This window comes from Rhinolophus ferrumequinum, chromosome 19 (assembly GCF_004115265.2).
Source record: "Rhinolophus ferrumequinum isolate MPI-CBG mRhiFer1 chromosome 19, mRhiFer1_v1.p, whole genome shotgun sequence".
Classification (NCBI taxonomy): domain Eukaryota; kingdom Metazoa; phylum Chordata; class Mammalia; order Chiroptera; family Rhinolophidae; genus Rhinolophus; species Rhinolophus ferrumequinum.
The window spans coordinates 10831384-10849273 of record NC_046302.1 but is presented as its reverse complement, the minus strand read 5'-3'; the positions used below and the strand labels follow the sequence as shown (position 1 = coordinate 10849273).

The window sequence follows — 17890 nt, the reverse complement described above, 5'->3', positions numbered from 1 at the left end:
TTAGTCTTTCCCGTCTGCTGCACAGGGAGTCCTTTGTGGAATTATAGCTGTTCAATTTGTTGTAAATTTCAGGAGAGATTCCAAGAGGCTCTCTTCACTCCGCCATTTCTATGCCATCAAGCCGAGATCTTTCTTTTTTAATTGTAGTCATTTACATCTATAAATTTCTTCTAAACACTACTTTTGCTCCATCCCATAAGTGTAGGTATGTTGCGTTTCTTTTTTGTTCATCTCTAAGTCTCTAATTTCTCTTTTTATCCATTGGTTGTTTAGGCATATATTGTTGAATTTTCACATAATTGTGAATTTTCCAAATTTTCTCTGTTACTGATTTCTAATCTCATCCCATTGTGGTTGGAGAATATACTTCCAATTATTTTGATATTTTAAACTTCATTCAGACTTATGGTCTAACATATTGTCTATTCTGGATAATGTTATATGTGTACTTAAGAAGAATGGATTTTGCTGTTTTGGGGTGAAGTGCTCTATAGATGTCTGTTAGGTTTACTTGACTTATGGTATTGTCCAAGTCTTGTGCTGGTTTATGGTATTGTTCAAGTCTTGTACTTTCTTTCTGATCTCCTGTCTTGTCCTTTTATCCATCATTTTTTTTTTTTTAGAGATTTTATTGGGGAAGGGGAACAGGACTTTATTAGGGAACAGTGTGTACTTCTAGGCCTTTTTTCCAAGTCAAGTTGTTGTCCTTTCAGTCTTAGTTGTGGAAGGCACAGCTCAGCTCCAGGTCCAGTTGCCGTTTCTAGTTGCAGGGGGCACAGCCCACCATCCCTTACGGGAGTCGAACCGGCAACCTTGTGGTTGAGAGGACTCATTCCAACCAACTGAGCCATCCAGGAGCTCAGCGGCAGCTCAGCTCAAGGTGCTGTGTTCAATTTTTTTAGTTGCAGGGGGGCGCTGCCCACCATCCCTTGCGGGAGTCGAGGAATCGAACTGGCAACCTTGTGGTTGAGAGCCCACTGACCCATGTGGGAATCAAACCGGCAGCCTTCAGAGTTAGTAACGTGGAGCTCTAACCGCCTGAGCCACCTGGCCAGCCCCCATTTATTCATCATTAAATTGAGGTATTAGAGTCTCCAAATATTTTGTGTTCCCTAAAACCTCAATTACTGCCTTTATTTGTGTAGAATAGCTATTTTCAAGCGCACCACCTTAATTCTTTATTTTATTTTATTTTATTTTTTGCTCTATATGTTTGAATTATTTCATTAGTGATTGCCCTGGGGATTACAAGTAACATCTTAATTTATTTAAAAATCTATTTATATAAATAATACTTTAAATTCAATAGTATATAAAAACTTTCCACCTATATACCTCTGTTGCCCCTGCTTTATACTGTTGCCACAAATTACATCTTTATAAATTGTGTGCCCATCAATATAGACTTATAAACTTTCCACCTATATACCTCTGTTGCCCCTGCTTTATACTGTTGCCACAAATTACATCTTTATAAATTGTGTGCCCATCAATATAGACTTATAATTATTGCTTTATGCACTTATCTTTTAAATTAGATTTGGAAAAAATGGAGTTATAAACAAAAATATGTTAATGCTCTCTTTTATATTTACCTATGTAGTTACCTCTATTAGTGTTCTTTATTTCTTCACGTGGATTTGAGTTACTGTATAGCCTCCATTCATTTCAGCCTGACAGACTCTCTTTAGCATTTCTTGTAGAGAAAGTCTGTTAGTAATGAATCCTCTTGGCTTTGTTTATTTGCCTTAATTTCTCCATTTTTTAAAGGATTATTTTGCCAGATAAAATTTTGGTTGACAAGTTTTTCTTTCAACACTTTGAATATGTCATCCCATTGTCTTCTGGCTTCCATGGTCTCAGTAGAAAAATCAGCTGTTAATCATATTAAGGCTCTCCTGTGTGTGATGAGTTACTTTTCTCTTGCTGCTTTCAAGATTCTTTTTGTCTTTTGATAGCTTGATTGTGATGTATTTTGGTGTGGACCTCTTTGAGTTCATCCTGTTTGGAGTTTGTTTTGGATAGTTAGATCAATGTCTTTTAGCAATTTGGGGGAATTTTCAGACAATATTACTTCCAATGTTCTTTTTGTCCCTTTCTCTCCTTTTCTTCTGGGGCTCTCATTATGTATATGTTGGTGCACTTGATGTTGTCCCACAGTTTCTTAGGTTCTGTTTATTTTTCTTCATTCTTTTTTCTTCCTGTTCCTCAGACTGCATAATCTCAGTTGACCTATATTCACATTTGCTGATTTTTTTTTTCTCCTGTCTCTTTAAATCTGCTGTTGATCCCCTCTAGTGGAGTTTTCATTTCAGTCAGACTTTTCAGTTCCAGAATTTCTATTTGATTTCTTTTTATTTTTTCTATATCTTTATTGATAGTCTTTGTTTGATAAGATATTGTTTTCATGGTTTCTTTAGTTTTGTAGATAGGGGTCCCATTACTTTATTAAACATATTTAAAATAGCTGATTTAAAGGCTTTTTCTAGTAAGATCAATGTCTAGGTTTAAAGAGTTTCTTCTGAAACTTTTTGTTTTCCTTTTTATGGGCTATATTTCTTGCCATTTTTTACCTGACTCACAATTTTTTACTAAAGAATGAACATTTGGAATATTATAATGTGGCAAATTTGGAAATACAATTATTTCCTCCTCCTCAGGGTTTGTTGCTGGTGCTATTGTAGCTGTTGCTTATTGGTTTAGTGACTTTTCTGTTGAACTGATTTTGTAAAGTCTGTATTCTTTGTTTTGTGTGGCTGCTGAAGTCACTGTTCCATTAGCTTTGTGGTTAGCTATTTTTTGGACAGAGATTTGCTTAAACCCCTGGAACCAAAAAAACTCCAAATCTTTGCAGATGAGCTCTGTGTGTTTGTTGGGGCACATCTTCAACATTCAGCAAGGTAGCATCTTCACTTCCTGCTTAGACAACCAGGTATGAGAGCTTAAGTTCTCTTCGGGTCTTTCCTGAACATTTGCAGAGCCCCGGACATGAACGTGGCCTTCCAGATTCTTGGGAATATGTTAGAGCTTTTCAAAGCCCTTATTCCTCAAATCATCTAACCTCTAGGCTTGCCCTTAAAGCTTTTTATTCTATTGTTTTCTGCAGCTCTTATCCACTGCATCAGGCAACAATGACTAAAATATTTGCCTATAGATGCTTTCAACATTACAGCATTTTAGTATTGATCAAGTTCCAAATTAGGCAATCTAAAGGCAAACCTCTCGAGCCACTCTTCCAGGGAGCCACCAGACAAGTCAGAACAAATAATTAGAATTATTTGTGAGTGAGGTCTTTTTTGCTCACTCCAGTACTGATATCAGGAATGCAGGCTATTATTTTCAGGGCCGTCAAAGAGATAGGAACAGAGATGGCAAAGTGTACGTTAAAATGCCACAAAGCTTGTTTTTCTTACCAAGATTCAGCTGTTTTTCTTACTTAAGCACTCCCCTAGTTGCAACCTTTATTTAGTATCCCAAGTCCTGAAAAAGTTGATACTGACAGTTTTTGTTAGTTTATTCATTGCTTTTATGGAGGAACAGACTTTCGGAGTCCTTACTCTTCCAATTTCACTCTGGAAAATTTTATGGCAAAAGTATGATCTGTGTGGAGCTGAAACTGAATTCAGGTCAGGCTTTGCCAACTACTGTGTTTCCCCTAAAATAAGACCTAACCAGACCATCAGCTCGAATGTGTCTTTTGGAGCATAAATTAATATAAGACCCGGTCTTAATATATAATATATATTATATATTACACAATTATATATTATTGTATATATAATATATAATATAATATAGTATAATATAATACCAGGTATGATATAATGTATAATACCGGGTTTTATATTAATTTTTGCTCCAAAAGATGTTTTAGAGCTGATGGTTCGGCTAGGTCTTATTTTCGGGGAAACACGGTAGTAGCCCTATGAGCCTGGGCAAATTAAAGTATTTCTCTGAACCTCAACATTATTATAAATTGGGGGTTGGGGGAGTAATATTATCTATCTCAGAGTTATCCTTAGCATCAACTCATATACTGTGTGTTTAAAGCACTTTGTAAATTTTACAGTGCTATATGAATGTTAGTTATTTCAATGTTTCAATTGTAAATAAAACCAAGGTAGAATTTAAAGTTATAATACCATGTTTTTTTAATTCATAACTTTGATTGGAATAGACAGTTTATTAACAGGTTACAAATTTCAAAAGGTGGGACAGACTGTAGAATAAAAATTGGCCACCTCTGACTTCCCCTCCCACAGATGAATAATGTCACCAGTGAAAGGGTATGTGTGCACAGGAACATGCAGGTGTATATACTTCCAGAAAGGTGCTATGCACGTACAAGCAAATATCAGTATATATTCCCCTTTTTTACATGAGTGCTAACACACATGAAGCACTGTCCCACAACTTGCTTTACTGTCTTAGAAATCATGGTGATTATTCCACATCAGTCCAAAAAGCTTTCTTCTCTGCTTCTTTTGCATGATATTCCATAGACACATCATAATTTATTTAAGCCATCACAATTATTGAACAGATTGTGTCCAGTCTTTTGCTATTTTGATTTATGCTTTGATGAATAAACTTGCTATACATCATTTCTCGTAAATGAAGTACATTTGTAGGATAAATTTATAGATGTGGAATTGTTGGGTCAAAGTACATATACATTTTATAATTTGGTAAGTATCCCAAAATGTTTTCCATAAAGATTATACCAGTTTATACTTTATAACAACAGCTTGTTTTCCCAACATTAATCCTAAAAACTAAATGTGTTTTATTTAGGTTGCAAGCCCCAAGATATCAAAGGTACTACAAAAATCACCCTCTTCAAGAAGAATGGTAAGAAAATAAATAATTTCCTTTCCTCCCTAACTATTAACTACCTATGTAGTATTCTCTGGCTACGTCACCATATCTATGTATAATTTTGGTCATAATTTATCCTTCAAACTTGACATATTCAGTTTGACACATAAAAGATTAGTACAGGAACTCAACTAACTGATGAGTCAAGATGTGTTAGGCAGCTGTACACAGTGTGAATACTACGGGAAGTTATAAAGAAAATGTGGTTATTATGACTCTAGGTTCAATACTGTCAGAAGTGTGGAGTTTATCATACAGAGGCTTTTGGGGAGATGGAAGGAGAGGGACATGAGATGACCAAGAAAGTGTTTCAGGAGTACAATGTTGGCTGCAATGAACGAGAGGCACTCTGCCCCGACAAAGTCCAAATTCCTATATACATTCGCTGCCATGCTCTCCTGGTTCTTACTGGTAATAGGAGAATAGCACAATAAGAACTGACGCTATTTTAAAATATTTTATATTAGTTCCTAGTGCTGCCATAACAAAATACCACAAACTGAGTGGCTCAAGACAATAAAAATTTACTCTCTCACAGTTCTGGAGGTTAGTAGTCCCAAATCAAGATGTTGTCCCTTCTGAGTATGTGAGAGAAGGATCTGTTCTTGACATCATTCCTAGCTAGTAACCCCTGATATTTGTTAATCTGTGCCTCCATCTTTATACGGCATTTGCCCTCTATACATATCTTTTCCTCTTACAAGGACAACAGTAGTATAGGATTAAGGGCCTACCCTACTGTAGTGTGACCTCACCTTCGGTAATTATATCTACAGTGACCCTATTTCCAAATCAGGTCATCTTCTCAGGTATTGGGGGTTAGGACTTCAGCACATCTTTGTGGTGACAGTTCAATGCAAAATGTATTCCTTCTAGGGTATATAGTGAATCAATTCCCATAAATCTACATCAACATCCTTTGAGAATGCACAGATTTAAATCTACATCCTTTGAGAATGCACAGATTTAAAGTGATTACCTGAGGAGTAGCAGATCCTCAAATACAAGTTTATTTCTCTTCATCTCTAGATAGGGAATTTTTTAAACAATCAAAATTTTGAACAAAGGAATTTTCCGGTCAATCCTGGCAAAAGAGAAATTTTATTAATTAGACAGCAAAATTCTTTGACTATTTCATTTAGAAGAGAGCTCCAAAGTCCCTAGGCCAATCACACCATGTGAATCAGACTCTCTTCCCCAGAAGCAGTGTATGCTCTGCTCTTCCCAGTGTTATCAGCACACCTTGGGGGATCGAGTTTCAAGTGCCCATCTATTTTCTAATTGTTCCTTAAATTTTTCAGAAGATTGATTTTAAAATATATTGAAATCAGAATTCTGCTTAAAGTAGGCTTATTTGGGACATTGTTCAAGGAAATGAAGTAATAGAAACATTAGGTTTTCCTCACAATCCAGTTTTACTTCTCTCGTGATTTTAAGACATTACAGTAAGACTTAAGTGTATAGTGACAGTAAAACCCCAGGTTAAGTTTCATTGAATCTCCTGTTAGAAAGCAGTGTTTCATTCTAGTGAAACGCTGCTCATGTTTACATGATTTCCTAATTCAGAGTGCCACTGATTTTCGTATCTCTTAAGTGCAATCATTGAACAGCTCATCCCAATTTGCCAGAATGTACTAAACTTTTCCTCATTGGCAGTCTGACGTGCCGGAAGGAGTCATAAGGGTTCATGCTCCACTCCTCTCGAAGGTGTCCATGGCCATTCAACTCAATAGTCAAACCAAAGCCAAAGACATACTGGCAAAATTTCAGTATGAGAGCAGGTGAGTAAACGTGAGTAAAGGTCTCTGTACAAAGACAATGAACTTTTACCAGATGAGTTCCTTTCCAGCAATTTTCAAATTTGGCCTTTTTCAGTCGGTGACCACAGGATGGCCACGGGGTTTGAAAATTAATCTGGGGAACGTAATTTAGTGGTTACCAGAGGGTAAGGGGGTTGGGGGTGGGAGATGAGGGTAAGGGGGATCGGATATGCGGTGATGGAGGGAGAGCTGATTCTGGGTGGTGAACACACAATGTAATTTATAGATGATGTGATATAGAATTGCACACCTGAAATCTATGTAATTTTAATAACAATTGTCACCCCAATAAATTTAAATAAAAAAAAAAATTTGGCCTTTTTGAAAAATTAGAACCTGTTACTTTGGGGACTTTACCAATAGATGAAGTTCGTAGACCAGAGAATTGTTGGTAACAGAAGTTTTGTTTTTTTAAAGGAATTTCTATAAATGGAATTTTTTTATTGAGGTATAATTGACATATAATATTATATTCATTTCTGGTGTACAACATAATGATTTGATATTTGTATGTATTGTAAAATGATAACCACAATAAGTCTAGTTAATGTTCATTACCATGTGTAGTACAAAATTTTTTTCTTATGATAAGAAATTTTAAGATCTACTATCACAGCAACTTTCAAATACGCAATACAGTATTATTAACTATAGTCATCATGCTTTATATTACATCCCATGACTTACTTATTTTATAACTGGAAGTTTGTACCTTTTGATCACCTTTACCCATTTTGCCCAACCCCACCCCCCCCAACTCTGGCAGCCACTAATCTTTTCTATGTATCTGAGAGATTGGTTTTTTGTTGTTGTTTTATGGTTTTTTGGTTTCTTAGATTCCAGATATAAGTGAGATCATATGGTATTTGTCTTTCTCTGTGTGATTTCTCTTAGCATAATGCCCTCAAGGTCCATACATGTTGTTGCAAATGGAAAGATATCATTTTTGATGGCTGAATAACATTCCATGATACATGGTTGCTTTTCCCTGATGATTAGTGATGTTGAGCATCTTTTCATGAACCTGCTGGCTATGTGTATGTCTTCTTTGGAAAAATGCCTATTCAGATCTTTTGCCCACATTCTTATGTTTGTTTGTTTGTTTATTTGTTTTGCTATTGAGTTGTATGAGTTCTTTATATATCTTGGGTATTAATACCTTATGATACATGGTTTGCAAATATTTTTTACCATTAAATGCATTGCCTTTTCATTTTTTTGAATGGTTTCCTTTGCTGTGCAGATCTTTTTAGTTTGATGTAGTCTACTTGTTTATTTTTGCTTTCGCTGCCTTGCATTTGGTGTCAGATTCAAAAAACCATTGCCAAGACCAAAGTCAAAGAGCTTACCACCTACCGGTATGTTTTCTTCTAGGAGTTTTATGATTTTCGGTCTTTATTAAAGTATTTTATTTTGAATTACTTTTTGTGTATGGTTTAAGATTACAAATGGGATTCCTAACAGGATACCTATTCTGTCTTGGTGTCTTTATTTACTCAATGAATTTTACTTTTTACTAGAATAAAAATTATAGCAAGTTACTTTTGTAGATCTCCTGATATTATTGCAGACTCCAATGAGCTTTAACCTGCCTATATCAGATAAAGTTAATGTGGTTAAGTGAACATCATACGTGTTCCTTTCCTTAAAACATACTATTAATAAACCTTGGGATCAGAATGATATTTACACAAAAAGAAAAAATCTTGGAAGTATATATGTATCTGCCATAAATTGCCTTGAAAGAGTATAAATCATAATTTTTGTCTAGGAATGCTTATTCAAGGATAAACATTTGCCCTGAGATTTTTAAAAGATGAGAAACAATCATTTAAATTTGTCCATTAGAGAGCAGGTACAGTTTGATGGTCTGTAATTAAACTCGGATGGATAGTCTTAAAAAGAAGCTTTGAAATCATCTTAAAAGGAATACCCATGTTGAGCAAAAAAATTCAGCTGCAAAAGGTTACATACTGCAAGACTCCATTTATATAATATTTTTTAAATTATAAAATTTTAGAAATGCAGGATAGATCAGTGGTTACCAGGGACTGGGGAGGGGTGATTGTGGGGGGAGGGTGAGATGAGTGTGGTTATAAAAGAGCAACACAAAGGACCTCTGTGGTGTTGGCACTGATGTCTTGACTGTGGTGGTCAATAAAAACCTCTATAAAATTCTATTGAACTTAAAACACACACAAATGAGTACATTAAAATGGGAAATCTGAGTAACGTGCGTGTATTGTATCAATGTCAACATCCTGATTATGACATTTTCCTATAGTTTTGTAAAATCTTACCTCTAGGGAGAACTGGGCAAAGAGTAATATCTCTGTTGTTTCTTACAACTACATGTGAATCTATAATTACCTCAATAAAACTTCAATTAAAAGAAAACCAGAAGTAGCCAACAAAAGTAATCTATGGTGTTAGAAGTCAGGATGGTGGTTTTCTGTGAGAGTGGAAGTTACTGACTAAGAAGTCATGACAGTGGCTTCTAAAAAGTTCCTCTTTAGATAAAGGGACTGGTTACATGGTATGTATACTTCATAAATGTTTTATACTTATTATGCGATCAGATATGTATAGCTTTTGTAGAAAAGAAACGAGTAGACAGAGGCCAACAGGAGCCCCAAACATTTACTCCTCTGATTACATTTACTGCTGTTGACCCTGACACCTAACACTGTCAATAGTTACCACTAGGTAGTAATAGACGGACTTGAAATTCCATTCAAGGGATTTAGGCATCCAATAGATTTCTACTTACATGTGTTATGAAGCTGTCTCTGTACTCTCAGGTAGACCTTTTGTAGAAAGAAAATATTGGATCATGGGCCAAAAAAAAAAAATGAACCTTGATCTAAACCTCGTATCTTATAAAAAAAAAAAATTAACCCAAATGGATCACAGAATTAAATGTAAAACATGAAACTATAAAACTTTTGGAAAATTACATAGGACATAACCTTTGTTATATAGGGCTAGTGACGAGTTCTTAGACTTAACATCAAAAGCATGGTCCATCAAAGATAAAAATTTATAAATTAGACTTCATCAAAATTGAAAATTTATACACTGAAAGACCCTGTGTAAAGGATGAAAAGACAAGCTACAGACTTAAAGAAAATATACACAACACATATCCAACAAAGGACTAGTACCTAGAATAAAGAAAGTAAAAACCCAAATAATCCAATTTGAAAATTTGCAAAATAACATGAACAGACATTTCAACAAAGAGGATATACAGGTGAGAAATATGGACATAAAAAAGTGTTCAGTATCTTTAATCATTAATACCTATGAAAATGGGTAAAATGAAAAATAGTGACAACACCAAATACTGGCAAAGATACAGAGAAACTGGATCACTCATACATTGGTGATGAGAATGTAAAATGGCATACAGTCACTCTGTAAGACGGTGTGACGTGTTTTTTTGGGGGGTTTTTTTTTTGGTAAAACTAAATATGCAATTATGTGGACCCAGCATTCACACTCCTGGGCATTTATCCCAAAGAAATTAAGACTATTTCACACAAAAAGCTGTACACAAATGATTATGTTAGCTTTATTATTTATAATAATCAAAAACTGAAAAAAAAAAACCAAAAACAGATATTCTTCAACAGGTAATAATGACTAAACAAACTACAGTATATCCTAGCATGGTATGCTGCTCAGCAATAAAAATGCAAGTATTTGGGTGACTCTCCAGGAATTTATGCTGATTGAAAAAAGCCAATACAAAAGATTTCCATTTACATAACATTTTGAAATGATAATTTTTAGAAATGTAGAATAGAATAGAGGATGACTGGCTGGGGGTGGGGATAGAAATGAGGACAGGGAGGGGCTGTAAAAGGGAATTTGTGATGACGGAAATGTTCTGTGTCTTGACTGAATCATTAGCATTCTGGTTGTGATGTCGCACTAGAGTCTTTCAATACTATTAGAGGAAACTGGGTAAAGGGTGCACAGGATATGTCTGTATAATTTCTTATAACTGCATGCAAATTTACAATTATCTCAAAAAGTTTAATTAAACAAAAAAAGAAAGCACATATCCTTCTTCCTCACAATAGAGAGAGGACAATCTTTTTGAAGTAACTAAGTTGAAAGTCGTTCCTGAAGTGGGATGGAGATCAGCTATGACTTTTCCAGACTCTTCTATCCCAGCATTCTAGCCTGGGGTAGAAAATTATATTGGGCAATTATCTTCTCTGACTTGCTTTTATTATATCATTACAGAGCAGAGACATAATGAAATCAACATTAGACAGCAAAACTTAGGCAAGCTTAGAAATGTGACATGGGCTGAGGAGAGAATCCCATTCAATTTTTGGCAAATACACAAATGAAAGCTGACTTATTTTGAACTGAGAGTAATGTGACCAGTGACAGGGCAGTATTAAACATCCAGCTGCTCGTTGGCCAGCCTTGATATGCCAGCTCTTTAAAATGGAGCTGACAGGTGTGGACAGAATGTGCTCCGGGTTGCTGGCGAGCACCATGGCATCCATCTTGGTGTCAAATAGTCCCATCCTCTCTGTGCCTCAGATGCTTGTCTGTGTCGAACAAACAAACAAAAGTTTTTATCATAACTTCAGTCATAATAATGATTTGTGGCGTGTATTTCACTCAAGGCAGAATGAATTGTTTGTTGCCATGGTTATTTAATCTACAAATTTACCTCCGATCATGAAAGAGGGTTAAAATTATATTGCTTTCTCCTTTTTTCAGTCATGGTTCATCAGAATGCATTAAAATTCAGAACCAAAGGTTATATGAAATTGGAGGAAATATAGGTAAGGATTCTTTAACAATTTTTATTCCTAATTTCTCTGATTTCTCTAAAAGAAATACAATGCTATTATTGTTAAAGTATATTTTACAAGCTTCATAGATATAAATTCAAAATCAGTACGTTTCTGATGTTTTTAATATCATGTAAGAACAGTATGACTTTCCAAAAGTGTTTTCAAAATTTTAGTTGAAATGGAGTAGACTTTTGAGCCTTATAAATGTGACTCAAACCTGGAAAGTCTCTTTCTGGAGATTCATGTAAAACAAAGAAAAGAACATCATAGAACTTTCAGATTCACGACAGCTTCTTTTTTAACTTTTCTGCTTTCACTCTCAGCTCAAGTTCATTCTTCCTATTTCCCTAAGGGGTAAAAAAGGAATCAAAAGAAAATTGTTTTTTAGCAAGTAAAATACCCTCTAATTGCTTCTGTGTCCATATCTTCTGCTTGCCCTCTTTCACCATCCAGGTGAAATATCTATGCTCCTATTTAAGACCAGAGCCTCCACTCATGCCTTACTTTGTGTCCCCTCCTGCCCAGTTAGGACATTGATCCGGTCATTCCCCCATTTTCTCGTATATCATCAGCTTTTCCCTCCAACTGCATCATTTCTATCTGCATAAAAATTTGGGTAATTACTCTCATCTTTAAAAAAATTCTCTCTTGACCGTCTTCAGGTCAGCTCCCACTTTATTGTTCCACAACTGTTCCACTTTACAGCAAAAACTCCTGAATCAGTTGTCTGTATTCCAATTTCTTCCTCTTGTTCTCTCTTAAAACCACTTCAGTCAAGCTTTACCCTTCAACACTTCATCAAAATTGCTCTTGTCTAAGTCACCAGAGAACTCTTATGTTGTGAAATCCAACAGTTCCGTCTGTCTTTATAACTACCTGAGTTGATCTTTCCCTTCTTTGAAAAAACACTTTCTTCACCTGGTCTCAAGGACAACGTAAGCTTCTGGCTTCCCTCCCACTTCACTGGCTACTCCTTATAAGTCTCTTTTTCCTGGTACTTCTCATCTTCTGAACCTCTTAAGTCTGGAGAGCTGTAAGGCTCTTCTCTATCTACACTTACCTTCCTTGGTGAGCTCGGTTCACCTCATTGCTTTGACTACACCTGTATGCTCATGCCTCTCACATTTATATCCAACCTTGCATATTCAGTCACCTGGCATATTCTACCTTGGGGCCTTTGCATTTCCTACGATTTTTGCCCATTGTTCATTTCTCACTTCCTTGCTTCATTCAGGCCACCGTATCTCCTCCATGTGACCTTCCTGGATCATACCCTCTCTGTGTTCCTTCCCTGCTTTGTTGTTCTCTAATGTTCTTATCACCGTCAGACTTGCTTTGTATTATACCTGCTCATTTGCTAGTTGCCTTTACCACTTTGAGAATGTAAGCACCCTGAAGGCGAGTATTTTGACTGTCATGCATCGCTGTAGCCCCAGCCCCTAGAGTATTTCCTGGAACATAATAACTCTCAATAAATATTTGGTAAATGAATGAATCAGGCAGGCACTCAGATCTTGGTAACATTTCAAACACACTGTACATAAAGATTTTCAAATGTATTTGCCACACAGAATGACCTTATTGTTGTTATTTCCAGATCTCCTGTCTATCAGTATTGTATCCATCGTAAAGAAACTAAAGTGAACTTGCTTTTAATCTTCTCTAGTCCTGGTCAAGTTACTATCTGTATAACCATTAGAGGACATGTATTATAATATAAATGATCAGTTTATACCCTAAACAAGTTCTTGCCATATTTTTCTAATAGATGTGGTGAGTCTAGGGAAGAACCCTTTGCCTATGGTTGATATGTCTGTTTTTTCCACAATTTCACATGGGATTTATTTGAAGCACTTAACAGTCAGAAGGAAATGAAGGAAGGAAGGAGGGGAGGAAGGCAGGCGGGCTTTGTTCAGAAATTGTAAAATGTATCTACAGTCATGCTTTTAGTCAATAATGAACTGCATGTATGACAGTGTTCCTATAACATTATAATGGAGCAGAAAAGTTCCCAGTGACATTGTAGCTGTCGTGATGTTATAGTGCAACACATTAGTCACATGTTTGTGGTGATGATGGAGTAAACAAACCTACTGTGCTGCCTGTCCTATAAAAGTATAGCACATAGAATTATAGTACTGGCTGTACCATCTAGATTCGTGTAAGCACACTGTGATTTTCACCTACATTTTTCTTTGTCTCATTATATATTTTAATTGTTTATTGTTTGTCAAGGTCAGTAAAGATATGGAAGTGTCTCATAACTAAATCACTCAACTCTATAAACAATAAGGAAAGCATTTACTGTACTTATTTTTGGCTAAGAGAACTATATTGGCCTTATTCAAAACTTAAAAACACATACATACATGCACCCGCACACACAGCAATGTTCATTCTTAAAAACATTCTCTGATTTTCTCTTTCTTTTAGGACAGCATTGCTTGGATCCAGATGCTTATATATTGGATGTGTATCATGTAAATCCTCACGCAGAATGGGTGATTAAACCACAATCAAGTTTTTGAAATACCACCCCAAAATGGCAGCTATTGTGTATTATATGCCAAGAACATTCTACAGTAAGTAGGGGAGGAAAAAGACTGCTTTTGACATGTGTATTCCTATAACCCTCTTGGTGTTTCCTGGTCCAAGTGGTATCTCCCAGCATTGTCAGTGTGAACTATGGAAGAGGAGCTGCTTAACCATTTGAGCTGAAGCTTTCTCATGACGGGTCTTTGACAAGAGTGAAGGAAAGAAGTTGTGATCCTTCCTGAACAAAGGCCAATCTAGAATAGGAACTCTGAGCATTTCTAGTACCTTGACTTCACAGCAGAAATGAACTTGGTCCTATACCTGGGATAAGAAACCTTGGTCCTTATGTAACAAATGCTACCAAATAGAAGAGGTGGAAAAATAATTTTTATACTTATGATATATACATATATTGACCTTTTGGAGCAAGAATGCCAGAAATATCAACAATGTCTGCTCTGCAAAATAATTCTGATCTACTTTCGAAAGGGAATAATTTTCTAAAGTTACTCAATATTTATACTCTGACTTGTTCCTGAATTAAAGGAGGAGGAACTTCTGTTTAAAGACCACTGTATTAGTGTGTATGTTGTACTGCATCGTGACTAGCAGCATTCTGGTATAAATGAACATTGCTTTTTCCCGGACAATTGAAAACTGATATTTTTAAAGCTTATTTCTTTATGAGCACAGGTCCTCCTAGTGAAGCTTAGTTTGACAAAGGGTGTTCCTTACACTTTCACAACCTGTAGTCAGAAGTCACAGAGCCTTTATTTTTCTCGTTGTGATTATGGTGCTTAATGAATTGCTTTCCATGTGCCAGGCACTGATTTCCTTTCCTGATCAAACATATTTTACATTTCACAACTGTAGATAGTCACTTCTCCACTTATTCCACTTTGTCATCAGTTTTAAACAAATGGCTAACAGATAACAGGTAAAAATACAGAACCACCTTTATCCAACTGCTCTTTATCCAAGAGTGCTGAAAACTACTGTGTTATATTCAGATTTTACATGCTGTAAAAGCAGATTTTGTTTCTATTCATCAGTCGTAGACATAGCCAAGCACTGTGGATTAGCATCAGACTTTAAAATCAGATGCATATTTTGTAAGCAAAAAAGTGTCTCGCTATCAAGATCCTGTGGAGCCATTTTCCAGTACTGCACGCAATTGGTAAGAACACACAGTCCCCCACGATTCTAACTGACATCAAATCTAAAATGTGCTGAGGGGTCAGACAGCTCTGCCTTTCATCTTGAGATGTAGACCTTCCAGGGTTAGCTAGAAATGGAACAGAGGTATCATTTGTCCCACACATGTGCTTTGGATTAGAATCTACAGATTTAGATTTTGATGAATTTATATAAGTTTTCATGAGATTTAACACTCCAATAACTCTCTTGCAGTTCAAACAATAGACAAAGTTGCTTACAAATGCAGAAAACCTTTTATCTACTTACCAACTCTTGAAACTTAATGTGATAATAATTTATGCCCATATATAGAAGAAAATTTGTATATGATGCATTATGCCTTGATGTCTATAAAAACATTACTTATATTCAACATGTAGATAATTCCATTTCTGGCCATTAGGATTTTCGTATATTTTTATAGAAAACTCAAATATCCATTCATTTTATATATTTGAGAATTTTCAGTTCCTTTTCCTAAAAACACATTAGAAAATAAATATATTCTGTGAGTTTATATTTATTCTTAACATTTCATCAATTCTTCAATATATGGCTAATTGATGGCATGTGAGTTTACATAATGAATTTCAAGAGTCAGAAAAAATGCTTTCATCATTTTTGCAACTCAAACAGGAGTAAATATTTCACTTTATGTAGTTGCTAATATGAAAGACATAAGCGGACAGTAATTTATGCCTACACACATGAAATAAATTCTTCAGATTAGCTACCTTACACTTCTACGTATATATGAAAACTATGGCTGAATTATCTGATTGTATTTCCTATCATTTAGAATAAATTCTGTTATGTTTATATAGAAAATTCACAGATCTATTCATTTAATTTTTTGTTTGGGACTTTTCATTTCTTTTGACTGAAAATACATTAGGTTCTAAAGGTTTCAAAATTTATTCCACTTGTCATCAGTTTTAAACAAACGGCTAACAGATGACAGGTAAAAACAATAAGTTTCTGAATTTCTTACCCATTTTTGTGTGTTTTCAGATGTCGAAACTTAGCTGCGTCAAAAACTTGAATCACTTTAATGTATGGAAGGGCTTGTGACAACTTTCAAATAACTGTATAATATGGAAGGCCACATCAATTCCAATATCATTATCCAATGATAACTTGTATTCTTAGTCATAGGGTAAACTAAATGACTAGAGAAGAATTTTCAGTAGACACAGACTAATTTTTAGGTGGGTAAAGAGGTATTTTTTATTAAGTTTATCCTTAAAGAATAAACAAACCCCTACACAATTAAAATTTAAAAATTCCTGTCTCCTAAGTATTGGAAAAAACTATCTTTGCCTTATCAAGAATTGTTTTAAAATAGTTACAATGATCTATAAAAATAGTATATTTGCCAAAAAAAAAAAAAAAAGCAGAGTCAGATACTGAGCTTCTAAATTCTATTCTTAATAGCTTCCCACCCCACTTCATTCCAAGTGCTCTTGGTATACATTTAGGAAAATAATACCCAGAAAAGTATTAGAGAAAGTTAACATTTTAGGAACATTTATTCATAAAACACCCTACAACTGGCTCTTTTTCTCAATCATTCTGCAAAAGAGGATCCCTTTGTTAAGCAGCTCACTTGGGGATATAATAATCTTGGAGTGAATGATCTTTGAACAAACTGGAATATTAATTTCTTTACAATGTATATACAGTATAAACTACCTCACTCGCCTTTCTTGGGAAAAAGAAATCAATGGACTTTAACAATTTTTGTTGCAAACTGTCCTTGAGTCTTATTATTTGTCACTTCACTTAGCTTTCAGTGTACATTTAATAATATACATTCAATAGTGTAAAATATTTTTAAGCATAAGCTTTACAGCCAAAATACTCTGTAATCTGTGGTATATTCTGAGAGAATTCTGTCCCTTAGTCATGGTCCTGTGTGTTTAATCATAATGAGGTGCAGGTTTTCAAGTGCAGGAATTAATATTCCTCTCTTCTTTTTAGGCATTTTTTCAACTGCTTTCACCCTGTTATACTGAAAAGTAAGATGAGATTAAAATGTCCCTTCTTTCTATCAAGCATATTTCAACTGTTTTTCCACAAATGTATTACTCGCCTGAAAAGAATATATATTATGGAATTGAATAGTTCCTAGTTTCTGACAGGCATTTTCAACTCTTTTCCATAAATATGCCACTTAATAAATTATATGACATGGATTAAAATGTTTCTTTCAAGCATTTTCAGCAGTTTTACACACACACACACACACACACACACACACACACACACACACCTTAATTTAAAAATAACGTATTTTCTTTCAGGCATTTTCCAACTATTTTCTAAAACTATGTGACTTGATTGAAAAATCATATAATGTCACAAGGATTGTCAATGTTTTATGTTGTCTCCCATCTCAAAAGTTATAATTCTTTTGTCTCATCCTCTTTCATTGTTAAGTATAATATGTATGTTGCATTTTATCCATAAAAATAAAAAGAGAAAAGCTAAAATCACTGTCACGAGAATTCTTGTATTCAACTACTCTAAGCGCGCCATGAATGATGCTGATGAAAGAACAGGAGCTTTAAAGTCAGGTTTACTTCTGAGCTCAGTCTCTGTCACTTACCAGACAGATGGTGGTGGTCTTGTGCAGAA

General features: G+C 35.1%; 1 protein-coding gene across 9 annotated transcripts in view; it reads left to right on the top strand.

The window, feature by feature from the left end:
• Positions 1 to 17669, top strand: part of ARHGAP28 (Rho GTPase activating protein 28) — a 191781-nt gene extending 174112 nt beyond the window's left edge. For 7 of the 9 annotated variants that reach the window (XM_033087890.1, XM_033087888.1, XM_033087886.1 and 4 more), the window contains 4 exons: positions 4795 to 4851; positions 6535 to 6659; positions 11445 to 11509; positions 13955 to 14134. In XM_033087890.1, the coding sequence (XP_032943781.1) occupies positions 4795 to 4851; positions 6535 to 6659; positions 11445 to 11509; positions 13955 to 14049 (342 nt within the window). In that variant the 3' untranslated portion in view covers positions 14050 to 14134. Of the gene's footprint in view, positions 1 to 4794; positions 4852 to 6534; positions 6660 to 11444; positions 11510 to 13954 lie in introns of all 9 variants that reach the window. The other 2 variants (XM_033087885.1, XM_033087892.1) reach the window with 1 other exon arrangement.
• Positions 17670 to 17890: the final 221 nt, after the last annotated feature.